At 35.5% G+C, this 25,088-nt stretch overlaps 2 protein-coding genes across 3 annotated transcripts; both read right to left on the reverse strand.

Moving 5' to 3' along the window:
* Window positions 1–9,190: 9,190 nt before the first annotated feature.
* On the reverse strand, window positions 9,191–15,560 carry LOC104892722 (probable protein phosphatase 2C 2). The gene is made up of 5 exons (XM_010678710.4): window positions 12,736–15,560; window positions 12,299–12,475; window positions 11,306–11,476; window positions 10,995–11,174; window positions 9,191–9,844 (listed from the first exon to the last, which is right to left on the reverse strand). Exons 1-5 carry the CDS (start codon window positions 13,180–13,182, stop codon window positions 9,686–9,688), a joined length of 1,134 nt encoding a protein of 377 aa, XP_010677012.1. The 5' UTR covers window positions 13,183–15,560; the 3' UTR covers window positions 9,191–9,685.
* A 156-nt stretch (window positions 15,561–15,716) lies between these two features.
* LOC104892716 (protein PARTING DANCERS homolog) lies at window positions 15,717–23,365 on the reverse strand. 2 transcript variants are annotated; one of them, XM_010678704.4, is made up of 9 exons: window positions 23,192–23,363; window positions 21,977–22,101; window positions 21,793–21,881; window positions 21,626–21,721; window positions 21,446–21,540; window positions 21,319–21,359; window positions 21,160–21,243; window positions 16,205–16,400; window positions 15,717–16,081 (listed from the first exon to the last, which is right to left on the reverse strand). In XM_010678704.4, exons 1-8 carry the CDS (start codon window positions 23,229–23,231, stop codon window positions 16,251–16,253), a joined length of 720 nt encoding a protein of 239 aa, XP_010677006.1. In that variant the 5' UTR covers window positions 23,232–23,363; the 3' UTR covers window positions 15,717–16,081; window positions 16,205–16,250. The 2 variants fall into 2 exon arrangements, with proteins under 2 accessions (XP_010677006.1, XP_048498502.1); XM_048642545.2 differs by lacking the exon at window positions 16,205–16,400 and having other exon boundaries at window positions 15,717–15,878; window positions 23,192–23,365.
* Between the last annotated feature and the right edge of the window lie 1,723 nt (window positions 23,366–25,088).

A 25,088-nucleotide genomic window follows, 5' to 3' on the forward strand; every position in this document is an offset into this window, starting at 1 on the left:
TTCACAAGGTTGATGAAAATATGTTTTTCTACTCTTAATTGTTCCTTGCGTAATTGTGGATGACCATTCAATAATCTATGGATCCAATGAGAACCATTTTCACCTCCAACATGCAATGGTATGTTATCCATGCGTGTAAGCAACCTTTTCAGCTCATGTAAAGCCATGTACATCATACAATTCTCAACCAACATCTCGTCCATTCTACAAGCCAAACATAAAAAGAAGATGGAGATAAGCAACTAGTATTTCTTGAACATAAAGTAAGCATAGATAAGCATCGTCATAACACCCATGAAAATAAAAATACATATTAAAAGCATGAAATGTCGTCCTTGAAAATAAAATACATTTAAATGCAAGTAGTTCTTATGTCCTAGAAACGACGCCCTTGAAAAATAAAAATACATAAGAGATAATTAAGTCGTGTTATGCAGATTTTGAACAAAAAAAAGAAAACAGAAGGAAGAAAGGAGAAGAAAGGAGAAGTAATTAGAAGAAATCTGAGATGTTGAAGCTACTGTCACTTTGAACATTTTTTTTTCTTCTTCTAGTAACATTCAAATAAATGAAAGGTGAAGAAAGCTGAAGAAATGAATGAAGGAGTTGTTGTTAGCAATAAATGTTCAGCTTATTTTCATTGATTAGGAAAAGGAGAATCAGGCCCATAATCAAGCCCTTTACAATGATAGTTCACTGCCTTTTGCTCATCTTAGATTAGTAACTACTAGTATTTTATAAAATTAATTTTTTGATTTTCTACTAGTATTTTATAAAATTAAAACAACACTATTAGATATATTAGTGATGAAAGTTATGTATAGGCAAATATATAAATAGTAATTTTTTTGTTAAATTAATTATCATAAGAGATAATTAATAATCATTATTTTTTAAAGGACGAATTATAATAATTATTATTCCATAAAAAATTTTGAGGGGTAGTATTTACGTTAGTGGTAATATTTATGTTATTCATGGTCAATGTTTTTGTCTAATAAGGTCAAATAAGTTTCAATCAGGTTCAATAAGGTCTAATGGAACTCATGGAACAGCCAAAAATGATAGTGATCTCATGGAACTCTATGGGCTTAAGTGCCCGAATAAAACGTAGTGCAGTCCGAAACCTCATAGCAAAACACCACCCTTTATTCGTGTTCCTACAAGAAACCAAGATTGAAAATCTTGATTCTCGAATGGTAAAGTCCATGTGGATGGATGATGATGTCAAATGGCTATCAAGCCCATCAGAGGGGAATTCTGGGGGCCTAGTATCATTATGGAAGGATGACTCCTTCTCACTGATTTCAAGCTCCATTTCGAGGCACTGGATTGGACTTAAAGGGTCCATGCTCTCCACAGGTCTTATTTGCTGCCTCATAAACATCTACAATCCCTGCTTATTGGACCCTAGATCAATGGTATGGCAAGAGATCATGGATTACTGCTTCCAGTGTGAGGCTCCGTGTTTCATTGTGGGAGATTACAATGAAGTACTTGCGGCTTCCGATCGTGGAAGTCAACTTCTCTCCTCCCAGGGTGTCAATGATTTCCGCAACTTCATTCATCAACTGGGCCTTGTTGAAATTCATGCTGTAAATGGCCACTTCACATGGTTCCGTGGCCAATCTAAAAGCAAATTGGACCGCCTATTTATTCAATCAGAATGGCTGACCTCCTACCCATCCCTGAAACTTACTCTCCTCAACAGGGGCATTTCAGACCATTGCCCATTGCTTGTATCATCCCATGACTGAAATTGGGGGCCAAGGCCGTTTCGGTTCCTCAACTGTTGGCTCACTCACCCCCATTGCATGAAGCTTGTACAGGAGGTATGGTCAAAAAATCAACATCTCACAGTCCCAGAAAAATTGAGCGTCCTAAAAGACGATTTAAAAAAATGGAACACTCTTGAATTTGGTGTCATTGATGAAAAAATAAAACAATATGAAGGAAAAATTCACTTTTTGATACAATTGCAAATGCTCACATGTTATATACTAACGAAATGCAGGAAAGAAATGAAGCGCAATGGGAGCTGTGGACTTGGCTAAAAAGAAGGGAATCATATTGGGCCCAAAACTCAAGGGCAAAATGGATCAAAGAGACACCAAGTATTTTCACACCTTAGCTTCGATCAGGCGAAGAAAGAATCAGCTCGAAAACATAACAATTGATGGAGCTGTCCTAGATGAGCCTATGGCAATTAAAAAAGAAGCTGCAACCTACTTCCAAAAGATCTTCAAGGAAGAGTACACAAACAGGCCCACGATTGAAGGGTTGGATTTCCAGAAACTTTCCGATGATGATGGTGTAACATTAACGGAACCCTTTACTCATGATGAGGTGGATGATGCCGTGAACTCATGTGATTCCCAAAAGGCTCCGGGCCCAGATGGTTACAATTTCAAATTTATAAAGAGCGCATGGGAAGTAATAAAGCATGACATTTACGACATAGTGGATGAATTCTGGCGCACTGCTAACCTTCCTCGAGGATGTAACACTGCCTTTATAGCCCTCATACCAAAAATTCAGCATCCTTTGGGCTTTAAAGATTTTCGCCCGATTAGCATGGTGGGATGTCTATATAAAATCGTGGCGAAAATCCTGGCTAGGCGTCTTCAAAGGGTGATGAACCATCTTATTAGTCCCTTCCAATCCTCCTTTATCAAAGGAAGGCAAATACTTGACGGGGCACTTATAGCAGGGGAGCTAATTGAATCATGCCGAAAATCAAAGAGAGAGGCAGTAATCTTGAAACTTGACTTCCACAAGGCCTTTGACTCCATTTCGTGGAGGTATCTAGATTGGGTGTTAGGAGAAATGAATTTTCCTTCCCGGTGGAGAACTTGGATTAGTTCGTGTGTCATGAGTGCATCAGCCTCGGTGCTAATCAACGGTTCACCATCGGCCCTAATACATCTTCAGAGAGGCCTTCGCCAAGGAGATCCCCTCTCTCCTTTCCTCTATAACCTTACGGTGGAACCCTTGCATCTACTATTCCAAAAGACAATATCCTTGCACAAATGGGAAGGAATTGAGATATCAAAGGGAGGCATGAAGATCTCTCACCTTCAATACGCGGACGATACAATTGTCTTCTGCAGTCGGGACCTTGACTCCCTCATAAACATCAAAAAAACTCTAATCATCTTTCATCTTATTTCAGGTCTTCAAGTTAATTTCCACAAAAGTAACATATTGGGGATGAATTTGGATAGTGCTTGGCTTCGAACTGCGGCAAACACGTTACAATGCAAAATTGGGGAATTTCCTCTCATGTATCTTGGACTACCCATTGGTGGGAACTTATCTCACTTGAGCTCATGGGACTTAGTGATTGATCGTATGAAAAACAAGCTTGCCACATGGAAAGGGAAAACACTCTCACTCGGTGGCCGTCTCACATTGATCAAAGCCTCTTTGGCTAGTCTCCCATTGTATTATATGTCTTTGTTTCCAGTTCCCAAGGGCATAATAGCAAAGATGATAAGTATTCAGAGGCAATTTTTCTGGAGTGGAGAGGAAAGGAAAAAAACTGTTCCACTTGTATCATGGAGTCTAATAGAACTTCCTAAAGATTGTGGTGGGCTTGGAATTGGAAATCTCCTCCACCGCAACCTAGCTCTCTTATTTAAATGGTGGTGGCGGTTTTTTAACGAACCGGGGGCTCTTTGGCAAATGGTTATTCAAGCAAAGTATGGCTACTCATCATCAACCACAATGACAGATCTTATAATCCCCAAACAAAGGGGCCCATGGAGAAATATATGCTCCTCCATTCTCCATCACCCTTGGGCTAAAAGCCTTGCCAAGTCATGCGTTAGGAAGAGCATAGGAGATGGGGCCTCATCGTCTTTCTGGGCCGACGTGTGGATTGGGCCTGCTCCCTTAAAAAACCTCTTCCCACGTCTATTTAGACTATGCAGCAACCCTTACGGTTCAATTGCAAGTATGGGTTTTTGGGACGGAACAAACTGGGTCTGGAGCTTGGAATGGACCCGTGAGCTGCGAGTAAGGGATGAGTCCGAATGGGCCCAACTCCTTTCGACCCTGGGTGCGATTTCTTTGGACCCCCACTGCCATGATAGTTTTATTTGGGCGCCGGATAAATCGGGAAGCTTTTCAGTTAAGTCTTTCACAAAAGAGCTTGATAAATCCTCACCCATGGTATCAAAAGAATCTCTCAAGTGTTTGTGGAAGGGACTCATTCCACATAGAATTGAAATTTTTGTCTGGTTTGCAATATTGGGGAAATTAAATACCAAAGACAAGTTGCTCAGATTGGGCATCATTCCCTCATCCGAGATTTCCTGTGTCATGTGCAACGAATCATCTGAAACAAATTATCATCTCTTTCTTCATTGTAAAACCGCTAGATCGCTTTGGTTTTGGTGGCTAGCATTATGGGAAGTGAAGTGGGTTATGCCTTCCTCTTTGAAGGATTTATTCATACAGTGGCAATACAGCTCTTTAAATAATTTTTTCAAGAAGATATGGAGAGCCGTCTCCTTCATAATTCCATGGACATTGTGGAAGGAGAGGAACAACCGAATATTCAAAGGTACGACAAATAATAAGGAGCAGCTGCAAGATTTGATCCTTACAAGGATGTGTTGGTGGATTAAAGGATGGCAAGAACCATTCCCACACTCATGTAATGAAGTTCTAAGAAACCCGAATTGTCTCAAATGGAGGAATAAATCAGCCCCTAGAATCATCTCACTCCCGTCCACCAATAGCGATATATGGTGCCCTCCTCCAGATTCCACTCTAAAGTGGAATATTGATGCCTCTTTCGATCCAGTTAACAATTGCAGTGCCATTGGAGGAATTCTCCGAAACAGTGTCGGCTCCTTCATATGCTTATTCTCATGCCCCATTCCCTCCTTGGAAATCAACTCAGCAGAAGTTTATGCCATCTTCAGGGCGGTGCAGATTACGGTATCATCATCTCGACTGAGCCCCTTCCCCATCATCTTTGAGTCAGACTCCATAAATGCAGTTCGGTGGTGTAATGAGACTAGTGGTGGCCCATGGAGTCTGAATTTCATGCTAAATTTTATACGAAACGCCATCAAGTCAAAACTTAAAGCTCAGATTATCCACAAAGGAAGAGCCTCTAATGTGGTGGCGGACTCACTAGCAAAACAAGGGCTTAGACGGGAGAATGATTTTATAGCTTGGCTCTAGTATTGTAATTTTAGTCCATGACTGTTAGTACTTCTTCCTAAAAAGTCAGTCACTTGATTGTAATTTCTCATGGCTACGGCTATCCCCTCTTGAGTTAATAAAATACAACCAACTTATCAAAAAAAAATGGTGTTGGAAAAGATGGGATGGCTTACTATGATAAAAAGAGACTTCTTTTCTATTTTTACATCCTTGTTTTCTTTGTCTGCTTCATTTTAGTTCAACGCTTTTATCATAATGTGGCAAGTTCTTCTATCAAATCTTTATATTTTTCTAAGTTATGCTTTTATATATGTTTGTAGAGCTTCATATTATGTTTTTATCTAGTTATACTGTATGGTCTAATTTGATGGAGATTTAGAGGGGTCCATTATCTAAATTTAGTGATAGTAATGAGATCCTCTCTAGTTACTAGACTGTCCAAAGATCTGATGGGGTACTTTTTTTATTTTAATAACGAGATGGTCTTTTTGAAGTTTTTGAGTTTTAACATTAGTAATGTTTATGCACCGAATCCCATAAGAAGTTTGGAACTACGTTGTTGAAAGAAGTATCATGTTCGTGTTAAATCTTTTGTTGTTTTGATATTGTTCACGACACATTACAAAGACTATGTACAATGTAGGATTATTGCATATTCAATTTATGTTCGTGTGTTCTAGTTTCTCTCGTTGATTTTGCATTTGTTTTAGGTTGGTTTTACTCATGTTATTGTGTCTCAGAGATTCATAGCTCTAGTTGTTAATAATATGCTTGATTTACAATAGATAATTCCATAATGAGGGATTAATGCTTGAGTTATAGACTTATTGTACATGATTCAATAAACGAAATCTTGATTCTAATTACTTGTTCTTTGTTTGTTCACTCCTTTAATTTTCAGCCTACACTTGCAATCCCATTATCCAGGAAATCTGCAAATTTAAGCAAAAGCGATACCAATATCTTACATACAAGAAAACTCCCACTGAAAATCACCAAAAAATCAAAGATGATTCGAATGTTTTCCCTCCAAGTAAGCACGGAAGTTACATAACACGTTTCTCTATAAATACTGGAACGATCATCAAGCAAAAGACAAACAAACAAACAACACACAACAACTTGCATTTGCTCTCTTCTTAGCGTAGCCTAGCCTTAGTCTAGCCAATCCCCTTATGGGGTTATAGTTTAGTCCCTTAGACTTAGAACATGTTATGACGCCAAGTTCTGTAATTCTCTGATTGAAACAAGAAACCATGGAGGTAACAACCTTCGTGCTTTCTGTTATTTCACTAGGAACACCACAAGAGGGGGGTGAATTGTATGTGTGAGAAATAAACGTAACTTTTGCGGAATTATAAAACAATGAAAGGAACAAGAGAAAGACACAAGAGATTTTACAAGGAAAAACTTCTTGGGCCCAACAAGAAGAAACAACCTTGACCACTAGGGATTTTAAACTCAACTCTTTCACTATAATAGACCAAAACACCTTTGATACAAACCTATTATCTCTCGAGCCACTCCTAGAGTTCCTCTACAAACTCAAGTCCCAACAACAATTCCCTCTAACTGTTGTTCCTCTCGAACTTCACTCGAAGTTCCTTTCTCTTTCTTTGCTTCACTCAAAGCCTCACGCTTTACAGGATTCACTCAAACCCTTTCCCCAAACTCAAACAATAAGAGTTCTTCTCAACTCTTTTCTCAACTCGAAATACAAGATAGTAGAATGATAGAAAGTACTAATGAAACAATGAACTCATATGGTAATGAAACTTGGAACTTGGAACTTTGAACTTTGGTGGTACTGACTCAATAAAAGTGATACTCAAATTATTACCTTTGTAGATTAATTATCACTTTGTCAGACACACATTGAACTCAGTTAATTGCTTGTCTTAAATAGTAGTAAGTTTAATGAACGTGGTTTAGATCACGTGTTAGTGGGTAAAAACATTTTCCCATGATGTTCCTTAACTAGAGGAACACGTTCCTTTTGACACCCATGATCTTCATGATCTACGTTAAACGTGTGTTATGGAAATTCTACTACTTCATTAATTATAGCAACCACTTGTGCAGTAAACCAAAAATCTGATTTAATTAAAAAGTATTTTAATTAATAAAACCAAAATTAAATCCTTTAATCAAAATAATATTTTTTAAAATATTTTATCTAAAAATCGAAAAAGATTTTATTTTCAATAAAGATAAAATCTTTCCTTTAAAAATATTTTCCTTAAAATCAGATTTTTAACAAACACAAAACAGTTTCCTAAATTTTAGCCTTTAACAATTCAACCGACACATTATAACTGTTGCACCATATAATACTTGTCTAGTTTATTTAATTTCGTTAGTTCCTTAACAGTGTCAGTTCATCAGTTCCTTGCAAAGGAACTGATAAACACTATCTTATAATTTTAGTCAGTTCATCGTTTTAGACACATGTTTCCTATACTAGTTCCATAGGAACAGTTCATTTATTCACATAAACAATTCCATAGTTTCAATTCATTACCTTATGAAGATCTTTGTTTCTTACATAAGAAACCTAATTACACCCTTATGTAAAAAAGCTCTTCTTCTCTTGGAGTTCCAACACAGGAACTTCATTCTTCTCTTGGTGTTCCAACTCAAGAACTTCACTTATTATCTTTATAAAGCACCATTGTTAATTTATGAACCTTGCACACATAAAACTTGTAAACCTTGTTAGTTATTACTTTAATTTGTCATCATCAAAACCATATTGGCTCAACACTTTCCCTTTAATTGTCTAGCCTAGCTTATCCTTTTATGTGTTGTAAAAATTTTCTTAAAGTTTGTGGTATGTATGGGAATGTTTTGCCTTAATTGAAAGATTAATTATTGCTTGCTCTATTTATTGCATTTCGCCTGAATTTAATAGGCATTGTAATTTAATCATTAATTAAATTGCAACAAAGTACGTTAGCAAGGTTTTATATAATCAAAACCGGTAAAAAACCCCAGGGACTAAGCCTCCCGTAGAATTCAGTATCAAACTATTGGATATGCATTGACTTGTTTGCAAGACCAACAAACTGATTTTGCACCAATAGGATCAAAACTACAATTATTGGATTTAGTTTCAAAATCTGAATTCAGATTTTGGCAAATTAAATTGGGGATGTCAAAACGAATTTTGGAGCTAGACAGCAAGAGCTTAGACAATAGAAGAGCGGAAGAACCTCTGAATTCTTCTAGGGTTAGACATTGGGGAAATGAGATTTGATACTTAATTGTTGTCGGAATGGATTCTTGTTCGATGAAGATGATAATTTCTCAAGAATGGAAGAATCTATACGTACCTGAGCAAGCTTGTTGGCCACTAAGAAAATAGAGGCAGAGGAGAGAGACGAACCTTTTCCTCCGACTATAATGGCCGCCATTTGAGGTTTTTCAGCCATTAATGGAGTTTCAAGGAGGAGAGAGAGTGGGAGGTTTTAGCCTTTTAGGGTTCCAACGACTTACTGTTAGCGTGGGGCCAAGGAAAAGTGTCGTAATATAAGATTAAAGAATAATAAAGATGGTTTTTTTTACGTTCTAATTATAGAGCTAGCAAAAGTTGATTCGATAAGATTGTAAGACAAAAAAATGAAAATGAAATTTACAAGTTAGTGTGAGCATTTTCAACTCATTTATATAAGTCGGTAGCACGAGCCTGCTCCGTTTGGTAGGACAAAAAACATTTTTCTGGAAAACTCATCATTTTGCAAGTACATCTAAAAAAAAAATTCCTTTTACAAGTTTCAAATATATTAGAGATGGAACTTGTTTTAAAGTACTTTTCAACTCATTAATTAGTCTCTTTTTCTTTTTCTTTTTTGGTTTTGTTAAGTCTTTTACTATAGTATGAACTAATAAATAAGCATGACTGATGTATATCAATGATAAATTAAAATTTGTAGTTTTCTAGAAAAATAATTAAGTTATTATGTCTACAATACTTTTATTATTTCAGTAAATAAAAAAAGTGAAAAATCACAAATAACAACAATTACAAGTTCTAACCAAATTAATTCAACAAATTACAAATAAAGAGATTAACATAAACTGCTTCCCTAACAAATAAATAAATAAAAATTGCTTCCTAACATAATACAGTAATAGAAAATGTATTTTCTAGCTACTTAAAATTTTGTTTTCTTTTTTTCCTCCCATCTTTTATTTTTCTTGAAATCTGCCAATTTTTGTTGAAAATGAAAATTTAAAAGAATTCATAGAAATAAGTTCTACGTGATAAATGATATACTTCTAGTTACTAAATTCTAGTTCTACCCCCCCAACTATACAAAATTGCATTCTGTGACTGTTTGCACCTTCTTTTCCATTGATCATCAGCATTATTTTTCGCCACTACTTCTTATAATCCCATCTGCAGCTAAAATTGTTTATATTTACAGTCCAACGGAGCATGAAGTTGTTTTCTGATACTCATGAATCATGAATGCAAACTTAGCTATCTGAATGTTCAAGCGCATGATTATTCAGCAGCTGCCACAAAATTTTGAAGCTTGATAACGATGACAGTTATGTCATCTTTGTTTCCTCTGCTACAAGATATATCAACAAGCTTCTTGCATGAATTCATTGCATCTACTTTCTCCCTCGAAACGATTTCAACAGCCTCTTGTTCACTCACCTGAGTTATTCACCAAAGGAAAAAATGATTAATACTCGAAATATTTTGAGATTGAATTAAGTTTATTTTGAGTGTTAAATCTCTATTATATAAGAGAAGGGGAGCAATGGTGTCCTCTTTTGAAATGCCTATTTTGCCCCCCTTTCCATTCTAAATTACAATTTCACTTACAAATCAAAGGAGACTTCAAACAAAAATACCAAAAATATAATTATAACAATCACTCACAAGTCAACTAAAATCATAAAATTGCATAATTTACGTTATGCAAATCACTAAAATGAGAAAACTTTATAAAAACTTAAAAATTCACTTACAAACTACAACCTATGAAAAAATTGACTTGAAATCAAAGTGTCCACTTTCTTTACAATTTATTAAGTACTGTACTTAATTCAAAAATCAACTAAAAAATTATAATATTAGAAATCATAAATAAATTCAATAAAATTTCTATTTTGTTCATAGAATTTAACTTTGAAAAGTAAAAAAAAAAAAAAAAAGCAAAAAGAATGGTGAGAGACTTAAGTGACAGAATCTAAACCAATCAAATTTTGCAACTAATAAAAACAATTATACTTTGTATGTCTAATGTTCAAATTTTGACTCTTATGCCGAAGAAAATCGAGTTTCTGTTTCGAAAAAAATTCAAGCACGCATCGCGTGCAAAAAATTCTAGTACTCCTTATACAAAGCTGATAGATATTAAAATATATTAAGAAATTATATTATAAAAATGCTTGTTAAGATAAAAAACATCTAAAAATATGGTGTATATTATACTCTCTCCATCTCAATATCTATGCTCCATTTGCTTTTCTAAGGTGTTCATTAACTTTGATAGTATTTTCACGAATTTATAAACAATAACATCGTCATATAAATCTAGTAAGATTCATTTCAATGTGAACTTTTGTGACATCAACTTTTTTATATATTTTTTTCAATGTGTAATTGACGTAATGGTCAAAATTTTGTCTTGAAAACCGGGAAAATGGAGCAAAAGTGAAAAAGGCACAACAAATTGTACATGGTCTTAGAATAACATGTTATATTGTTGAGACATGACTTGTTACGTCTTAGCTGCGTGTTTAACGACTAAAGAGAGTTTGTAATTAGAATGGAGTTTTTTTTAGAAATGTAATTGTACCTTGTCCCACAGGCCGTCAGAGGCCAATATAAGGAATTCACAATCTGAAGTTAAGGGCATTTTCAGAATCTCAGGCTCAGAAATAATCCATTGTTTCAAGTGCAGATCTCCTATTGCTCTTGATACTGCAAGAGTACCTTGAAGTCTCCACACTCCATTGCAGCTATGTACAAATCCACCCTGCAATTTTATTTTATACACATGATTAATAAACAAGCATTTTTAAGATAATAAAAGTTTAGAAAGCCATAACTGAGATTGTAATTAATTCTGGTGCGTGATGATATTGTATTATTATTGGATGTACTCACTGAGTTTTCTATACGAGAACGCTCATCTTCTCTGCTGAGGTTATGATCATTTGTCAATGAAGTTGCTAGTCCTTTTCTACTCAATACTACTCTACAATCGCCAACATTTGCAGCGTATAATTCTCCATTCTTTACTAGCACACTCGCTGCACAAGCTCCACTCTTTGCACCCTGCATGAAAATATAATGAGCTTTATCATCTTCCATTTCAGTGACGCCAATTTAAACTCGGGGATAAAAGCTATATAACACATAGAGGTCGTTATGATCCAAAAGCCACTCGAAGAATTAATGGCATTACTTTATGACCTGTTTGGTAATTGATAGTTGACACTTGACAATAATTTTAACAATAAAATTGAGTTATATATAGGTAACTTTTGAAAAAATGTATCATGCCAAATTTCATGCATGGTACTTAATATTTGTCCATCCTCTAATAGATAATTTTATCGATAAATTTCAATAATCATTCATCACCGATTCAGATTTTGTATCTTGTGATAAGAAAAATACATGTTTTGGGATGAATTTTCCTTGTCATGGACATATATATAGGAGTTAGGACGACTTTTGCTATGAATTTATGTATAATTTCATTGCCATAACCTCCAATTTCAAATTCGACCCGTTGAAGTTCTAAACATGTAACTTAGTCAATAATGTTCTAAACATGTAAATGGTTTAGTCAATAATAACAAGAGGATAATTGAGGAAGACAAAGAGAAGTCATCCATGACAAACACCTGATCAACCTAACTAAGTATAAAAAGAATTAAGTTGTCGACAAGAGATTGCGTGAAAAGTCAATTTCCTAAACAAAGGAATTAACAAGGAAAATACAAGATCTGATTACTACGTTTAGATTTAAAAACATAGACAAAGTCAAGATTCCATATATATATATATAACTGTATTATGTCACATAGACGGTTTGAAACAGTCACATAAATAGATTTCATATCTTAACAGAAGATTGTGTTATAAAATTACCTGACTAAGAAACCCCTTATCAGTCTCTAGGTATCCTCTGCGTATGGCTTGTTCTACTGTATGCTGATCTGCTTCAACGATGTTTTCAAGTGAGCTCAGAATGTTCTTTCCTAAGTTATCTGCAACATAATCAGCCGCCGCTTCGCCTCCATGTCCATCCACCACAGCAAAGAACGCCTGCATTACCAACATTATTATTATTCAGTACGAACATCAATTATTCGAAACAAATATTACTCCCTCCGTCCTAAATAACTGGAACATTTGAGTAGCGGTGATCTTTAAAGAACATTCTTATAACAAAATAGGCCAAACTTCTAACACTTTGACCATATTTGAGCAGCGAGTGTCATAAATGACGCAGAAGTAACTTTTTTTAGCGAACTATCAACTTTAGCATGTGAATGGTATTGTTGGATGGCAAATTGGCAATGTACCTGGTTAGAGTCTCCAGAAATATCAGTGATGACCTTGTATCGATCTTCCATGTTTTCTCGCCTTCCTTTCTTGCTAAACAAACAATATTCATTCCCTTGGATCGCAACTTCGACATCTTGGATCTTCCTTTTCTCTGAAGAAAACTCTTTCTCAGGGGAATATGCAGGCAACACAAGCATTGCAGGCCTTTTTCGTGACTTAACTGGCACAGCATTTACATTATTACCAACATCTAAAGAAACATTACTCTCGTGTATATGTTGTGTATGTATGCGACCTCCAAGTTGATGAACCACCACATTTGCAACCCATGGAAGCGGCGAAGGCGGCGAAGAGAGAGATAGTTGACGAGGCAGAGGAATTGCCTCCATTAAAGCTCGAATGAGATACAAAAGTATAGATATAATTGAGATGTTCCAAAGTAAATCGTTCTCAATGTTTATCATAACTTGTTAAATATATATATATATGTATCTTAAGCTTGCTTGTTAAATACTACTATATGATTGATTATTACAAAGAAAAGAATTGGTTATAAATAGAAATGATTCTCATCTTAAAGTAGTTGCCTTATGTAGAAGGTAAACAAAAAACAAAGAGATGATTTTGACGGGTCAAATTAAAGCTGGAGAAGAAGGTTTGTCATAGTCTTTTGAATGAGACAAATGCACGTTTCTGATTGGAGAGAGAATGATGGAGTTGGAAAGTTTCTTTGATTCAAGTGAACAATAGAAATGGTCTTGCTAAATGCTGACGCATTCTAATTCGGTTACCTTATTTTTAAAAGGTTGACTTTTTTTGGGTTTAATTAATCATAGAATAAAACTAATTGCCAAGGTTACACAATTGAAAAGGACAAGGTCAACTATAAACAAAGTGCCAATAATCTGTCTGAAATCCTGGCTATTAAATTTGTAGGGTACTTATCCATTAGATGGAAACTTCGTTTTGAAGGCATTAGATGGAAATTTATTGGCCGGTTAGGGGACCATAGGTTAAGTTATCTAGGTGCTTGGTCAATTAAGAGGATGTTTTTCTTTTTGGTTGTGCAAAGGAGGGGATATGGGACCTTCAATTAAGAAAATGTCTATCAGCATTCCAAACTTATCTTATTACATTCCAATTTGAGAGCACATATTGAAAGCTATATTCCTAACTCTTATCGGGTTGGGTGAAAACAAACAATAGTATAATGTTGATTTAATAACTGATACTCCCTCTGTTCTAAATTAGTTGCTGCATTTTGACCATAGGCGCTATTCACATCATAACTTTGACTATTTTTTACTCTATATACATAAGAAAAAACATAGTCATGTTAGATCTTATTTGATTCGTTCCAATTTTATTTTTCAAATATATAATTTTTTCATATATGTAACTCAAGATATTGGTGTTTGAAGTTGCATCTCGTAAACTGTGAAAAAACAAATGTAGCAACTAATTTGGGACGGAAGGAATAATAAATAGTAGTTTGTCGTCTATATACCTCTATTATATAAGTAAAAGGAGAAGAAGATGTTATCCTTTACAAAAAGTCTAATAATCTCTTAATGAATTTAAATTGTCATACATATTAAATAATCTTTTATTGTCTCTACTTGTCATATATATAATGGAATTGAATTTGCAATTTTAATTAAATATTAAATTAAGGAGAATGATTTTCTTTTATTGCATATATGTTCAAAACTCTAATAAACAATTTGTTGACAATATAACTTGGTTGACATAATTAGAAGAAAAAATAAAAACTTGAATTTCATATTAATAATTTTACTTCAAATATTTTAAAACCTAAATATTATTCGGTAAACTTTTTATATAAATCAAACTCTTTTCCACATTATTGATATTCGACGATTAAACCTCATATACAAATTCTTCCACTCTATTTGAGCACAAGCTTTCTTTTGCTATATATTTCCTTCTCTCAATACTATAATTGAATAATGAAGAACAAATAACTAAAAAAAACTAACAAAACATTGATTTAAGAAAAAACATATTATAAAAATTATAAATGTCTGCTTGTATAAAATTTTGTAACACTAATGAATAACTAATTTTAAAAAAAAACATAAATATAACACGCACACAAAACATGCAAAAGATGCTAGTACTCCCTCTGTTTCCTAAAGATCTTCCCTCTTTCCGTTTAAGGGTGTTTCCAAAAGATCTTCCCTCTTTTGCTTTATTCCTTATTTGGCAAAACAAATTTCCCTATTTACCCTCTCATGTCACTATCATATGGTCCACCATTACATTATTAATTCAATTTTACTTCATTTCTCTCTCCTACTTTAAACCCTTTTTATTTGTCTATTTATCTTAACCCCTTTCTCTCTCCTACTTTACTCATACCATGCCCCACACAACTTGATTTTCCTTGGTATCTGTAGGAACAGTAAGTGGGAAAGTCTTTAGGAAACGGAGGGAGTATTTCATAAAGAAGTCTTTATGTCAATGTCCATAATATTGAAACTTTATCTTCAAATATTTAGTTTTCTTTACAAATTTCCAATATCATTAAATAGCACCTTTAAAGAAGATTATCATGGACATTCAAATGAGATTTTATTCGTAAATTTATCTATTCATTACCATTAATAACATTTATTACCGCTTACCAAGCATGTTTTATTAGCCAATAATTACGGTATGATTTTTGGATCATGGGGCATGATACTACTCATCATGTGGTTGCATCATGCATGCATACATGTCCATAAATCCATGCACAAATTGCACATCATACCCCACAAAAGGGTAGGTCATGATATATAATTTCTGCGCGGTAAGTTGTTTTATGATTATTCAGTCAATTATAAAGCACATCATGTAAGAAAATGTTGTCCTTTAAACAACGTCATTCCAGATTTCCAGCTAAACCCAGTCCACCAAATTAGCTTGCAGCATCTTCAGAGCATTGTCTGATTCAACTCTCTTTTATCAGGTGAAGTAAAATAAGAGGGACAGATTATCAAAGTCAATAGACACATTCATTGGCATTAGTTTTGGTCAATCCGCAGTCAGAATTTCCACCTCAACAATGCTTTTACCGGCTCTTTTGATAATGCCCACAAGGCCAAAACTACTAGATTAACATTTCCGCAACTCTCACTTGTACTCATTCTTCAGCCTGAAAATGAATGAGTCACAAGTGCAGAAAAATAAGAACAAATTCAATGAATGGGCATTGACAAGGCCAAACATAGTGCTATCCATGCAATTTGCTAGGCATTTATTTCTTAGACTTGAACATGCACATAGCAATCAGACAGCAGTGGTTATGTCACTTTTGAACGAGATCACGAGACTAATCCACGGCAACAGTCAGCAAATCTGTTGACAAGTAAACAGATGCATCAGTAATCTCATTGCTTGAACTTCTAGATACTCAAATCCTAAAGAAATGCTAGACGAAGATTTGGAACACCGATAAACAAGATAGTATAGATAACTTACATAGAGCAAGCTGATGATATTCATAGCTATACTTTGATTTCTTTACTCAATTGATTTTTGGACTGAGGTAGTACTTTGGATCCCTGAAAAACCTCAAAATATTCTCTGCCTTATCAGCTGAAAGATCGGTATTTTCCATAATATATTCCTTCGATGCTTTTGCTATTGCTTCAATCGACCCAATAGCTTGATTGAGCTGGACCAATCAGATATTTAGTACCATGTTTTTAACTAGTAAAAGTATGTAGGAAGAGCATCAATGGCAATTTGACCCTATTAATCTGGAATCCTTAATATCAATAAAGTGATCATCAATGCGCTAAGATTTTCCGCTAATTTAAACTTGAGTAGAGAATTATTCATATTCATCCAGCCTGGGTGACATAATGATTTGATGATGAAGTCCATAAGATGATTATCTTTCCTATTAAATGGCTTCCATATAGAATAGAAAATAAATTTTCAAGTATGCAATATAAGATAATTGTTGAGATATACATCGCCTACTATGTAAATATTATCTTTTAGGAAGTTTTTGATTTGTATTGATAGTTTTCTAATTAGTGTAGGATACAAACTATGGTGTATATCTCTAATTACGTTCAAAGCAATCACAACACACATCATTCCAATCTTTCTACTTCTCTACATGGTATTAGTCTAGGAAAATCCATCTTTCTTTCTTCTCGTCTATAACGGCCGGTGATGATGACGCCGTGCCTCCTCCAAAACCTAAACTTGACTCATCTTCTCCATACTATCTTGGCCCCCAAGATTTTCTCACTCCCAATTGTTTTCGCGATAATAATTACAATGACTGGGCGGCGGATCTTCAAACCACCCTTGAAGCTCGTCGAAAATTTTGCTTTCTTAATGGTACCATCACAATACCATCATCTCCCCGACGACTGGGCCACACTCCAAGCTATGCTAATCTTGTGGGTGATGAACACTATCACACCGGAAGTTAAAGCTTCGATTCCGAAGTTTAAAGATCCGCGTCGACTTTGGGAAACTCTTAAAGTCCGGTCTGTCGTGGCTAATGGTCCCCAGATTCATCCACTTCATGCCTCCATAGCCAAGTGTGAACAATCCAAGACGATGTCTGTGACCACTTATTATTCTCATCTGCATGTTCTATGGGAGGAGTTACATTGCCATAAACCTTTACTCATTTGTTCATGTTGCGCCACTTGTGATTTCGGTGCCAATGACGCCAAACGTCGCGAAAAACGCAAGGTACATCAATTCCTTATGGGTCTTTATACTCCTTTTTATGCTCAAACTAGGGCTGCCATTCTTGCCCTAGAAAATCTGCCTTCTCTTGAACGTGTATACCAGATGGTTATACAAGATGAGCGCGTTCGCCTCGCGACTCAACCGCATGACTCTCGGTCATCCCAGGCTCTTGGTTTTTCCGTTCGAGCGTGGACGTCGGGTGCGTCCTGACCACACCCCCATGGTGTGCACCCACTGCAAGAAGTCCGGCCACAACATAGCCACTTGCTTCGAACTCATAGGGTACCTTGCGCATTGGACCAACACAGGTGGTCGTGGCCGTGGCCGCAATGCCGGCAGAGGTCGTGGAGCCCTGCTCGTGCTACTATGGCTGTTGTTGGCAACACATCCGAACAATCAACAAGTGGTTTGAGCCCCTCTTCTGCTCTCTTTTCGACGGATCATGGAAGGATTTAGCGAGAATGTTTGGTAACGTTAAAATTCCTGAAAATCGTCTTACTGGTACGTTTAACACTCATTTCTGGATTCTTAATACTGGTGCTACTCACCGGTAATATTACTTGGCTCTGTAACACTCATTTCTGGATTCTTGATACTGGTGCTACTCACCTATAATATTACTTGGCTCTTTAATGTTCATGATATTGCAGACCGTCCTGTTGGGCTTCATAATGGAAGCACTGTTGTTGCTAATAAAGAAGGCTTTGTCCGCTTGTCTAGCACTATTGTTCTTCCTCATGTGCTTTATGTACCTGAACATTATTGCAACTTGTTATCCATCTCTCAATTGTGTGATAGTTTGCATTGTATAGTCCCATTTGATTTTCATATGTATATGATACAAGACGTGCAATGGAGATGATTGGAACGAGTGTTACACATGATGGACTTTACTTCTTAGGTGGCATGGATTTTATTCATGCATGTCTCTGTGTGACTGGTGAAACTTCTGTTTTGGATTTATGGCATCGTTGTTTGGAGCATGATTATGTCACTCACAACTTTGCTCTTAAAATTCCATCTCGCTCCAAAGGTACTCCTTATCCTATTGCACATTATATCAATTGTGATAGTTTTTCTGCAAATTGTTGTGCTTTTCTTGCATCTCCTACTTCTACTAAAGAGTCGAGGTCTTTTAAGGAGGCTATGAGAGATGAAATTTGGCGCCGCTTTATGCAGTAACAGATCAATGCTCTTGAACACAACGGTACTTGGACCATGGAGTATCTTCCTCCTAACAAACGAGCCTTAAGTAGCCACCGGGTGTTCCGCAACAAATATGATTCTAATAATCTTCTTGATTGGCGAAAATCTCACTTAGTGGTCATGGGCAACCATCAACGGAATGTATTGACTATATTGAGACTTTTGCTCCTTTTGCTAAAATGGTTACTGTTTGCGCCTTTCTTGCTATTGTTGCATCTAAGCATTGGGAACTTCACTAAATGGATGTTCAAAATTCCTTTTTGCATGGTGATCTCGAAGAGGAAGTTCATATGAAACATCAACCTGATTTTGGTGCCTCTTATCTGAAGCTTGTCACTGCTCTTCGTCACTTTGGCTTTTCTTCAGTCATGCTGTGATTGTTCACTCTTCACCTACACTAAGGGCTATGTTTAGATTAATAACCTAGTGTATGATCTCATTATTGCTGGGAATGATTCTGCTGCTTTACTGACTTTTAAAGTCTATTTGAGTGATTGTTTTCGTATGAAGGATTTTGGTCCTTTACGGTATTTTTTTGGGCATTGAAGCTGCTCACAGTTCTACATGTCTATTCCTTTGCCAGCATAACACCTTGGATATTGATGCTGAAGCTGGCATGTAGGGTGTCAAGCCTTCTGATTCTCCTATTGAGCCGAATCATAAGCTTGGTCTTGCTACAAGCGCTCTTTTTGATGATCCTGAGGTCTATAGACAACTTGTTGGTCGTCTTATCTATCTTGCTGTTACTCGCCCTGTTCTTCTATCTGAGTTTATGCAGGCTCCTCGTGAGGAACATCTTGATGCTGCCTTGATTTGACTTTACAGGGTTGGTGTGATTCTGACTTGGCAGTCTCTCTCGATGTTCTCTTACCGGTTGGCTTGTCTTTCTTGGTCACTCTCCTATCTCCTGGAAGACGAAGAAGCAACCTACTGTTTCTCGTTCTTTTGCACATGCTGAGTATCATTCTATGGCCGCTATCACATGTGAGTTAAAGTGGCCAAAAAGCCTTCTTAGTTTGGGAGTTCATCATCCAAAAGCTATTCCTTTATTTTGTGACAGTCAGCTTTACATCTTGCCTACAACCTTGTCTTTCATGAACGCACAAAACACATTGAGGTTGATTGTAACTTTATTATGAGTGATGTTATTACTGATTGTCTTATTGCTCCTTCCTGTGTTCCTATTACTGCGCAGTTGGCCGACATTTTCACTAAGGCACTTGGGAAAACTCGGTTTGATACTCTTCTTCGCAATTTGGGCATTTTGGTTCCCCGTGCTCCAACTTCATGAGGGATTTTGAGATATACATCGCCTATTATGTAAATATTATCTTTTAGGATGTTTGTTGATTTATATCGATAGTTTCCTAATTAGTTTAGGATACAAACTATGGTGTATATCTCTGATTACATTCAAAGCAATCACAACATACATTATTCCAATCTTTCTACTTCTCTACAATAACACATCCCTCAAACAAACAAATATATGTTGACCTCCAATGTAGACCTCCTAATAACTAGCTAACCGCCATAATACCAATTATCAAAACATGGAGAATAGCATCGACTCTATTACCCGGTTGATTAATTAACAAAAATTTCTGCATAAGGCTCCCATTCTGGGGATGAATTTTTCTCAGATTACCATTCCACTACATAAACATAGCACTCTTGTACATCGGAAAGAGCAGAACTAACTTCTAGCGCACCCCAGAATTGTCAATGCATACTTTCGCCCTCATTAAAGGGCACACTAGTGAAATTATATGCAAGTGAAATTTGACTTTAATGTAAAAAAGGCCACTTAAATCTCCTCTGTTCTCAAGGCAGAATTTAATTTTCTGTTTTCCCTTTTATCTTTTTTGGTTGAGATTAGGGATTCAGAGGTAGCGAAAGGGTGATTAATCGAGGTAAGGGGTATTAATGATATACAGATAGACTGATAGAGGTAGATAAGTAACCTTTTCTTTTTCCTGTTAGCACCAGCAGATCAAACAATATCCAAACTTCCTCCAAATCCAAATCTTTCCTTTATGGACTTAATATTCATATCAGTGTTACTCCGACATCTTCATTCACCTCAAAAATAGGGTGTTGTGTCGTATCATGTCCGACACGACACTTTACTTGAATACTTCATTTTAAACTAAAAACTTGATTTTTTTTCTATAAAATAGCCGAGTCGGACACTTGGACACCCGTATTCGAGTAGACACATAATCCGTGTCTGAGTAACATAGATTCATATTATGCAAATTGGCAATTTCACACATTCACTTATCAAAGGACATATTACACATCTAAATACGGTGAGTAAAACTCTCATTGCAAAAGATAATGCCTCATTGGTAAGAGCTCATTGCATTTCACGATCATTAAAATCATTTACTCAAATTCCAAACATCATGTTAATTTTTAACGTGATAAATATGACTTTGTAATGCCAAGCAGAGGGCTATCTATTCTAAGAGGAAAAATTAGAGTAGGATTTATGCTATTTTGATTACCGAATTTGCATCATGATTGTCTATGCCCGGTATGGAAGTAACAACCCTGAGAAAAGCATCCATCCCTTCCACAGCATGTTTCCTCTGAAAGAAAAAGGATTGCATCACGTCTGATTGTCATTTGATAAAGTTCAATGTCACTGAGAAATAAAAACAAACCTCAGCCTTCATCCTTGCTACGATATCTTGCTGCTTACACACTGGACAGAATTTTCGTCATTCAATTAAGTCAGAATAAGCGACCACTCAAAAATGACACCACGAGCACTACAATTTTTTCCCTTACCACCACGGGCGTGAGCAAGCTTCACAATTTTCTCAAATCCCATCTCCAAGTCAAGAACTGGCAAAAATGTGGGCCTTCCAACTTCAATTCCACTCCTTCACAACTCAACAAACCAAATCTTTAATTTCCAGTTGAGTTCAATAGACTAAAACAAACAAGATGCTCGATTAAGGAACTCACTTGAAGTAAGAGCGAACAAAGGAATCGTTTTGCTCCCTAGTAGGAAGGGTGACAACAACATAAAGGTTTCCAAACTGCTCCTTCAGCTTATATACCCTATGTATATATGTCACAGCCAGTAAGAACTGCAAGAAAGTTTTAAGAAAAGCCTCGACAAAACTGTTTACCTGTGATACATATGTGATGTGCTGCTGCAATCCCAGGAAGTCATAAAGACGAAAGCCACTGACACTCCTCCACAGTTGAAGATAAAATCCTATTTACATACGCACATACATGAAATGATTAAAGAAAAAGTAATTGAAAAGTTTGAGAGATCATGAACAAATGAGAAAAGTACAAGCGAATTACAGGTGCAATCGGAACAACATTAAGCCGGAAGGAGTTTGCACTAAGGAATGTCGCGATGAAGTTGATGAAGGATGGGTGTTGTTCCTCTTTCCACCTATTGTTCATCATACATACCCCACTACTACCTGCATGATAACACAAAACTTGGCATATTTACTTGAGCATTATCTAAAGATAAGAGACATAGAGGGGGGCAATATTTTCCGATGAATACACAAATTATAAGAAGCCATAATAAGACAGCTAACCTAATTCTTAAATAACACCCTGTTTTTTCCCAAATACAAAATTTTTTTCTCAAAGAAGCACAACTATAAACTGATCCTGGTTGTTTCTGCACATTATATTAGCCCAAGAGTTACTGTCTATTCTTCGAGTCTCATTACAGTACCAGTGCGTTGGTATTACTGCTCCATCACCTATGTAGCATGGAAATGGCGGGGCTTTCGAAAACAAGAAACCTTAAGTTCCATAAATCCATCCAGGTTTCTACTACTTCTATCTTCATTAGCACAAGAACGGTTGGAAATTCGGAAATGAAAATGTTTTGAAAGGGGAAATCTCATGTCCTAGAGGAATCTGAGCTTGATCCATCACAGACAGACATTTCACTTTTTCTTTGTTCATGGACAACATTGCCAATTTCGTGTGCTTGAATGTTACCACGAGTAACAACAACTAAATAAAGGATTTATCGTATATTTTCTTCATTGCGACAAAAATTTCCCCTCAACTGAACTTCTGAATTCTAATTAGTTTTCTCGGTATGAAATGCAAATGTCCTGATCAGGCCCGTCCCTGAGCCAGGGCAGGAGGGGCGGCCGTCCTGGGCCCGGGGATGACAGGTCATTCATTACTGATTTCCAGCAACAACACTTGAAAAATTGATCTCATGAAATTAAACAAGAACAAGTGAACACAAATATGCGCATCTACAAATTGTAACATACATTTTCTTATCATTTACTTCCATGAAACAAAGATGAAATAAGAAGTTAAACCAGAAACTCGAGTCATAAGTTTATAACATGTAAATTATCACTAAAAACATGAGATAGCATATATGAGAAAGAAAAAAATAAGTTGAATTCATGAAACAAACAGCATAAAACCAATCGCATGAATAATCACATGAAGTACATTCTCAAAAATTGCAATTCCACACCAAAATCCGCAACGAAACAAGTAGATTCATCTAAGGAACAAAACAAGAACCTGGAACGAGCTTCTGCAATTCGAGCTTTGCGTATGACATACGAGAGGTTCCAGATTCCAGAGGTTCTAAAGGAATTCAATTTGCGTATGAGTTGAGCACCGCACCGTCACCGTCACCGTGAGCGTTTTTGGAGTGTTACTCGCATATAGGCTATACCTATGGAGTTTAAGTTTTTTTTTAAGCACAACACCCGGAAATGTAATATAAATTGACGAGTTTATTTCTATTATATAAGCAAAGTGATGAACTACAGTGTCGTCTTGTAAGATTACTGTTCTACCCTTTACTTATTCAAAAAATGCTAACTATAAAATATTCAATTAATAATTAATAAGAAAACTTAAGATTGTCTAATTTATAATAAGATATAATATACACATAATATATTTTCCAAAATAATATGCTTAAAAAGAGATATTTTTGATTGAAAATTAAACTAATCTAACTAAAGCAATTTCAAGCAATTAAAAAGTAAGAACTTATACATTAACATAAACGTGCATATAAGACTAGTAATAGCTTATTGTATATCGATGATCTGTTAGGATTCTAAATATTATCATATGAATAGGATTATTATTCCTAGCCTGTTCTCTCCATCTTATTTTCAATTCAGTTACAATCAGTTGGATTCATGCTTCGTTTGGTAGGGTGTAAAATATTTTCCATGAAAATTAGTTTTCCTTTTCCTCTCCTTTTTCCAATGTTTGGTATGCTAAGGGGTGTAAAACAAGTTTTCTATCAAAGTAGCTATAGCTGGAAATTATTTTGCTTTAAAAAAGAAGGGAAAACACATTTTTCTCCCTTCTTCTTAGCAACCTTTTACTCTCCTTTTATCCATCCTCTTCCTCCCCATCTATTTTTCTCATTCCATAACTTTTTTTAGATTGAACCAAACAAAAGAAAATTAGCTTCACAATTGGATTTTCCATGTAAAATGTTCTATATTGAAAATATATTACATCCAACCAACAGAGCCTCGTTTCCAATCAGTTTTGTTCACTTCCTAATTATTTCGCTGATAATAAAATAATATAATTTATTATTAATAATTACAATTACAATTATTTTATCATTATCATTATCATTATTATCATCATCATCATCATCATTACTATTAGTATTACTATTACTATTACTATTACTACTTCCTCTGTTTCATATTACTCGTTACACTTCTCAATTCACAGACTCCTAGGCAATTTTTGGAGAAGAGAGAGGTAGAGAGTAAAAATATAAGGGACCCATGTGAGAGGAGGGAGATAGAGAGAATTTATTGCCCAAAAATGAAGTGTAGCAAGTAATGTGAAACTTCCCACATTAGAAAATGTAGCGAGTATTACGAAACGGAGGAAGTATTACTATCACTATCACTATCACTATCACTATTTTTTATTATTATTATTATTATTATTATTATTATTATTATTATCTACCATCTACTAGAAGTTGTTGTACTTTAAGCATATTAGCAAGACTTACAAATATTTCTCTACTTAGGCGAAGTTGTTCTTTGCACAAGTTACAATAGCCTGTCAACAATCAAGATCCTATGTATAAAATGATGCCACCATTCTCCCCCCCGAATGCAAAGGCATTTGTTCAACTTGGGTTGTCAATCTCCTAAACTCATGCAATGCTATACGCGTCAAACTTCATTGCACCAAATCTTCATCCATTCTACATAGGCACATATACATTTAATGCAATTTGATTTAGACAAACATATAAAATTCGATAATAACTATAAATTCCACAATAAGTTCCACATGTAAAATACGATAATAACAATAAGTTCCACATATAAAATCATCATAAATAAAATAAGTAAAAGTTCTAACTAAAAAGCAATCCACCATAAAGTCACACAATTTTAACTAGATTATCCTTCGCAAC

This window comes from Beta vulgaris, chromosome 1 (assembly GCF_026745355.1).
Source record: "Beta vulgaris subsp. vulgaris cultivar EL10 chromosome 1, EL10.2, whole genome shotgun sequence".
In the NCBI taxonomy this organism is placed as follows: domain Eukaryota; kingdom Viridiplantae; phylum Streptophyta; class Magnoliopsida; order Caryophyllales; family Amaranthaceae; genus Beta; species Beta vulgaris.

Excerpts from the sequence above, each read along its gene's own strand:
- LOC104892722 (XM_010678710.4), bottom strand. The coding sequence starts at position 13,182 with ATGATAAACATTGAGAACGATTTACTTTGGAACATCTCAATTATATCT. Across the intron at positions 11,477-12,298 it reads ATAAGGGGTTTCTTAGTCAG|GGTGCAAAGAGTGGAGCTTG; the intron begins GTAATTTTATAA and ends ATTTTCATGCAG. Across the intron at positions 9,845-10,994 it reads CTGACGGCCTGTGGGACAAG|GTGAGTGAACAAGAGGCTGT; the intron begins GTACAATTACAT and ends TGAATAACTCAG.
- LOC104892716 (XM_010678704.4), bottom strand. The coding sequence starts at position 23,231 with ATGTCATACGCAAAGCTCGAATTGCAGAAGCTCGTTCCAG. Across the intron at positions 22,102-23,191 it reads ATTGCAGAAGCTCGTTCCAG|GTAGTAGTGGGGTATGTATG; the intron begins GTTCTTGTTTTG and ends GTTATCATGCAG. Across the intron at positions 21,882-21,976 it reads ATGTTGTTCCGATTGCACCT|GATTTTATCTTCAACTGTGG; the intron begins GTAATTCGCTTG and ends GTATGTAAATAG.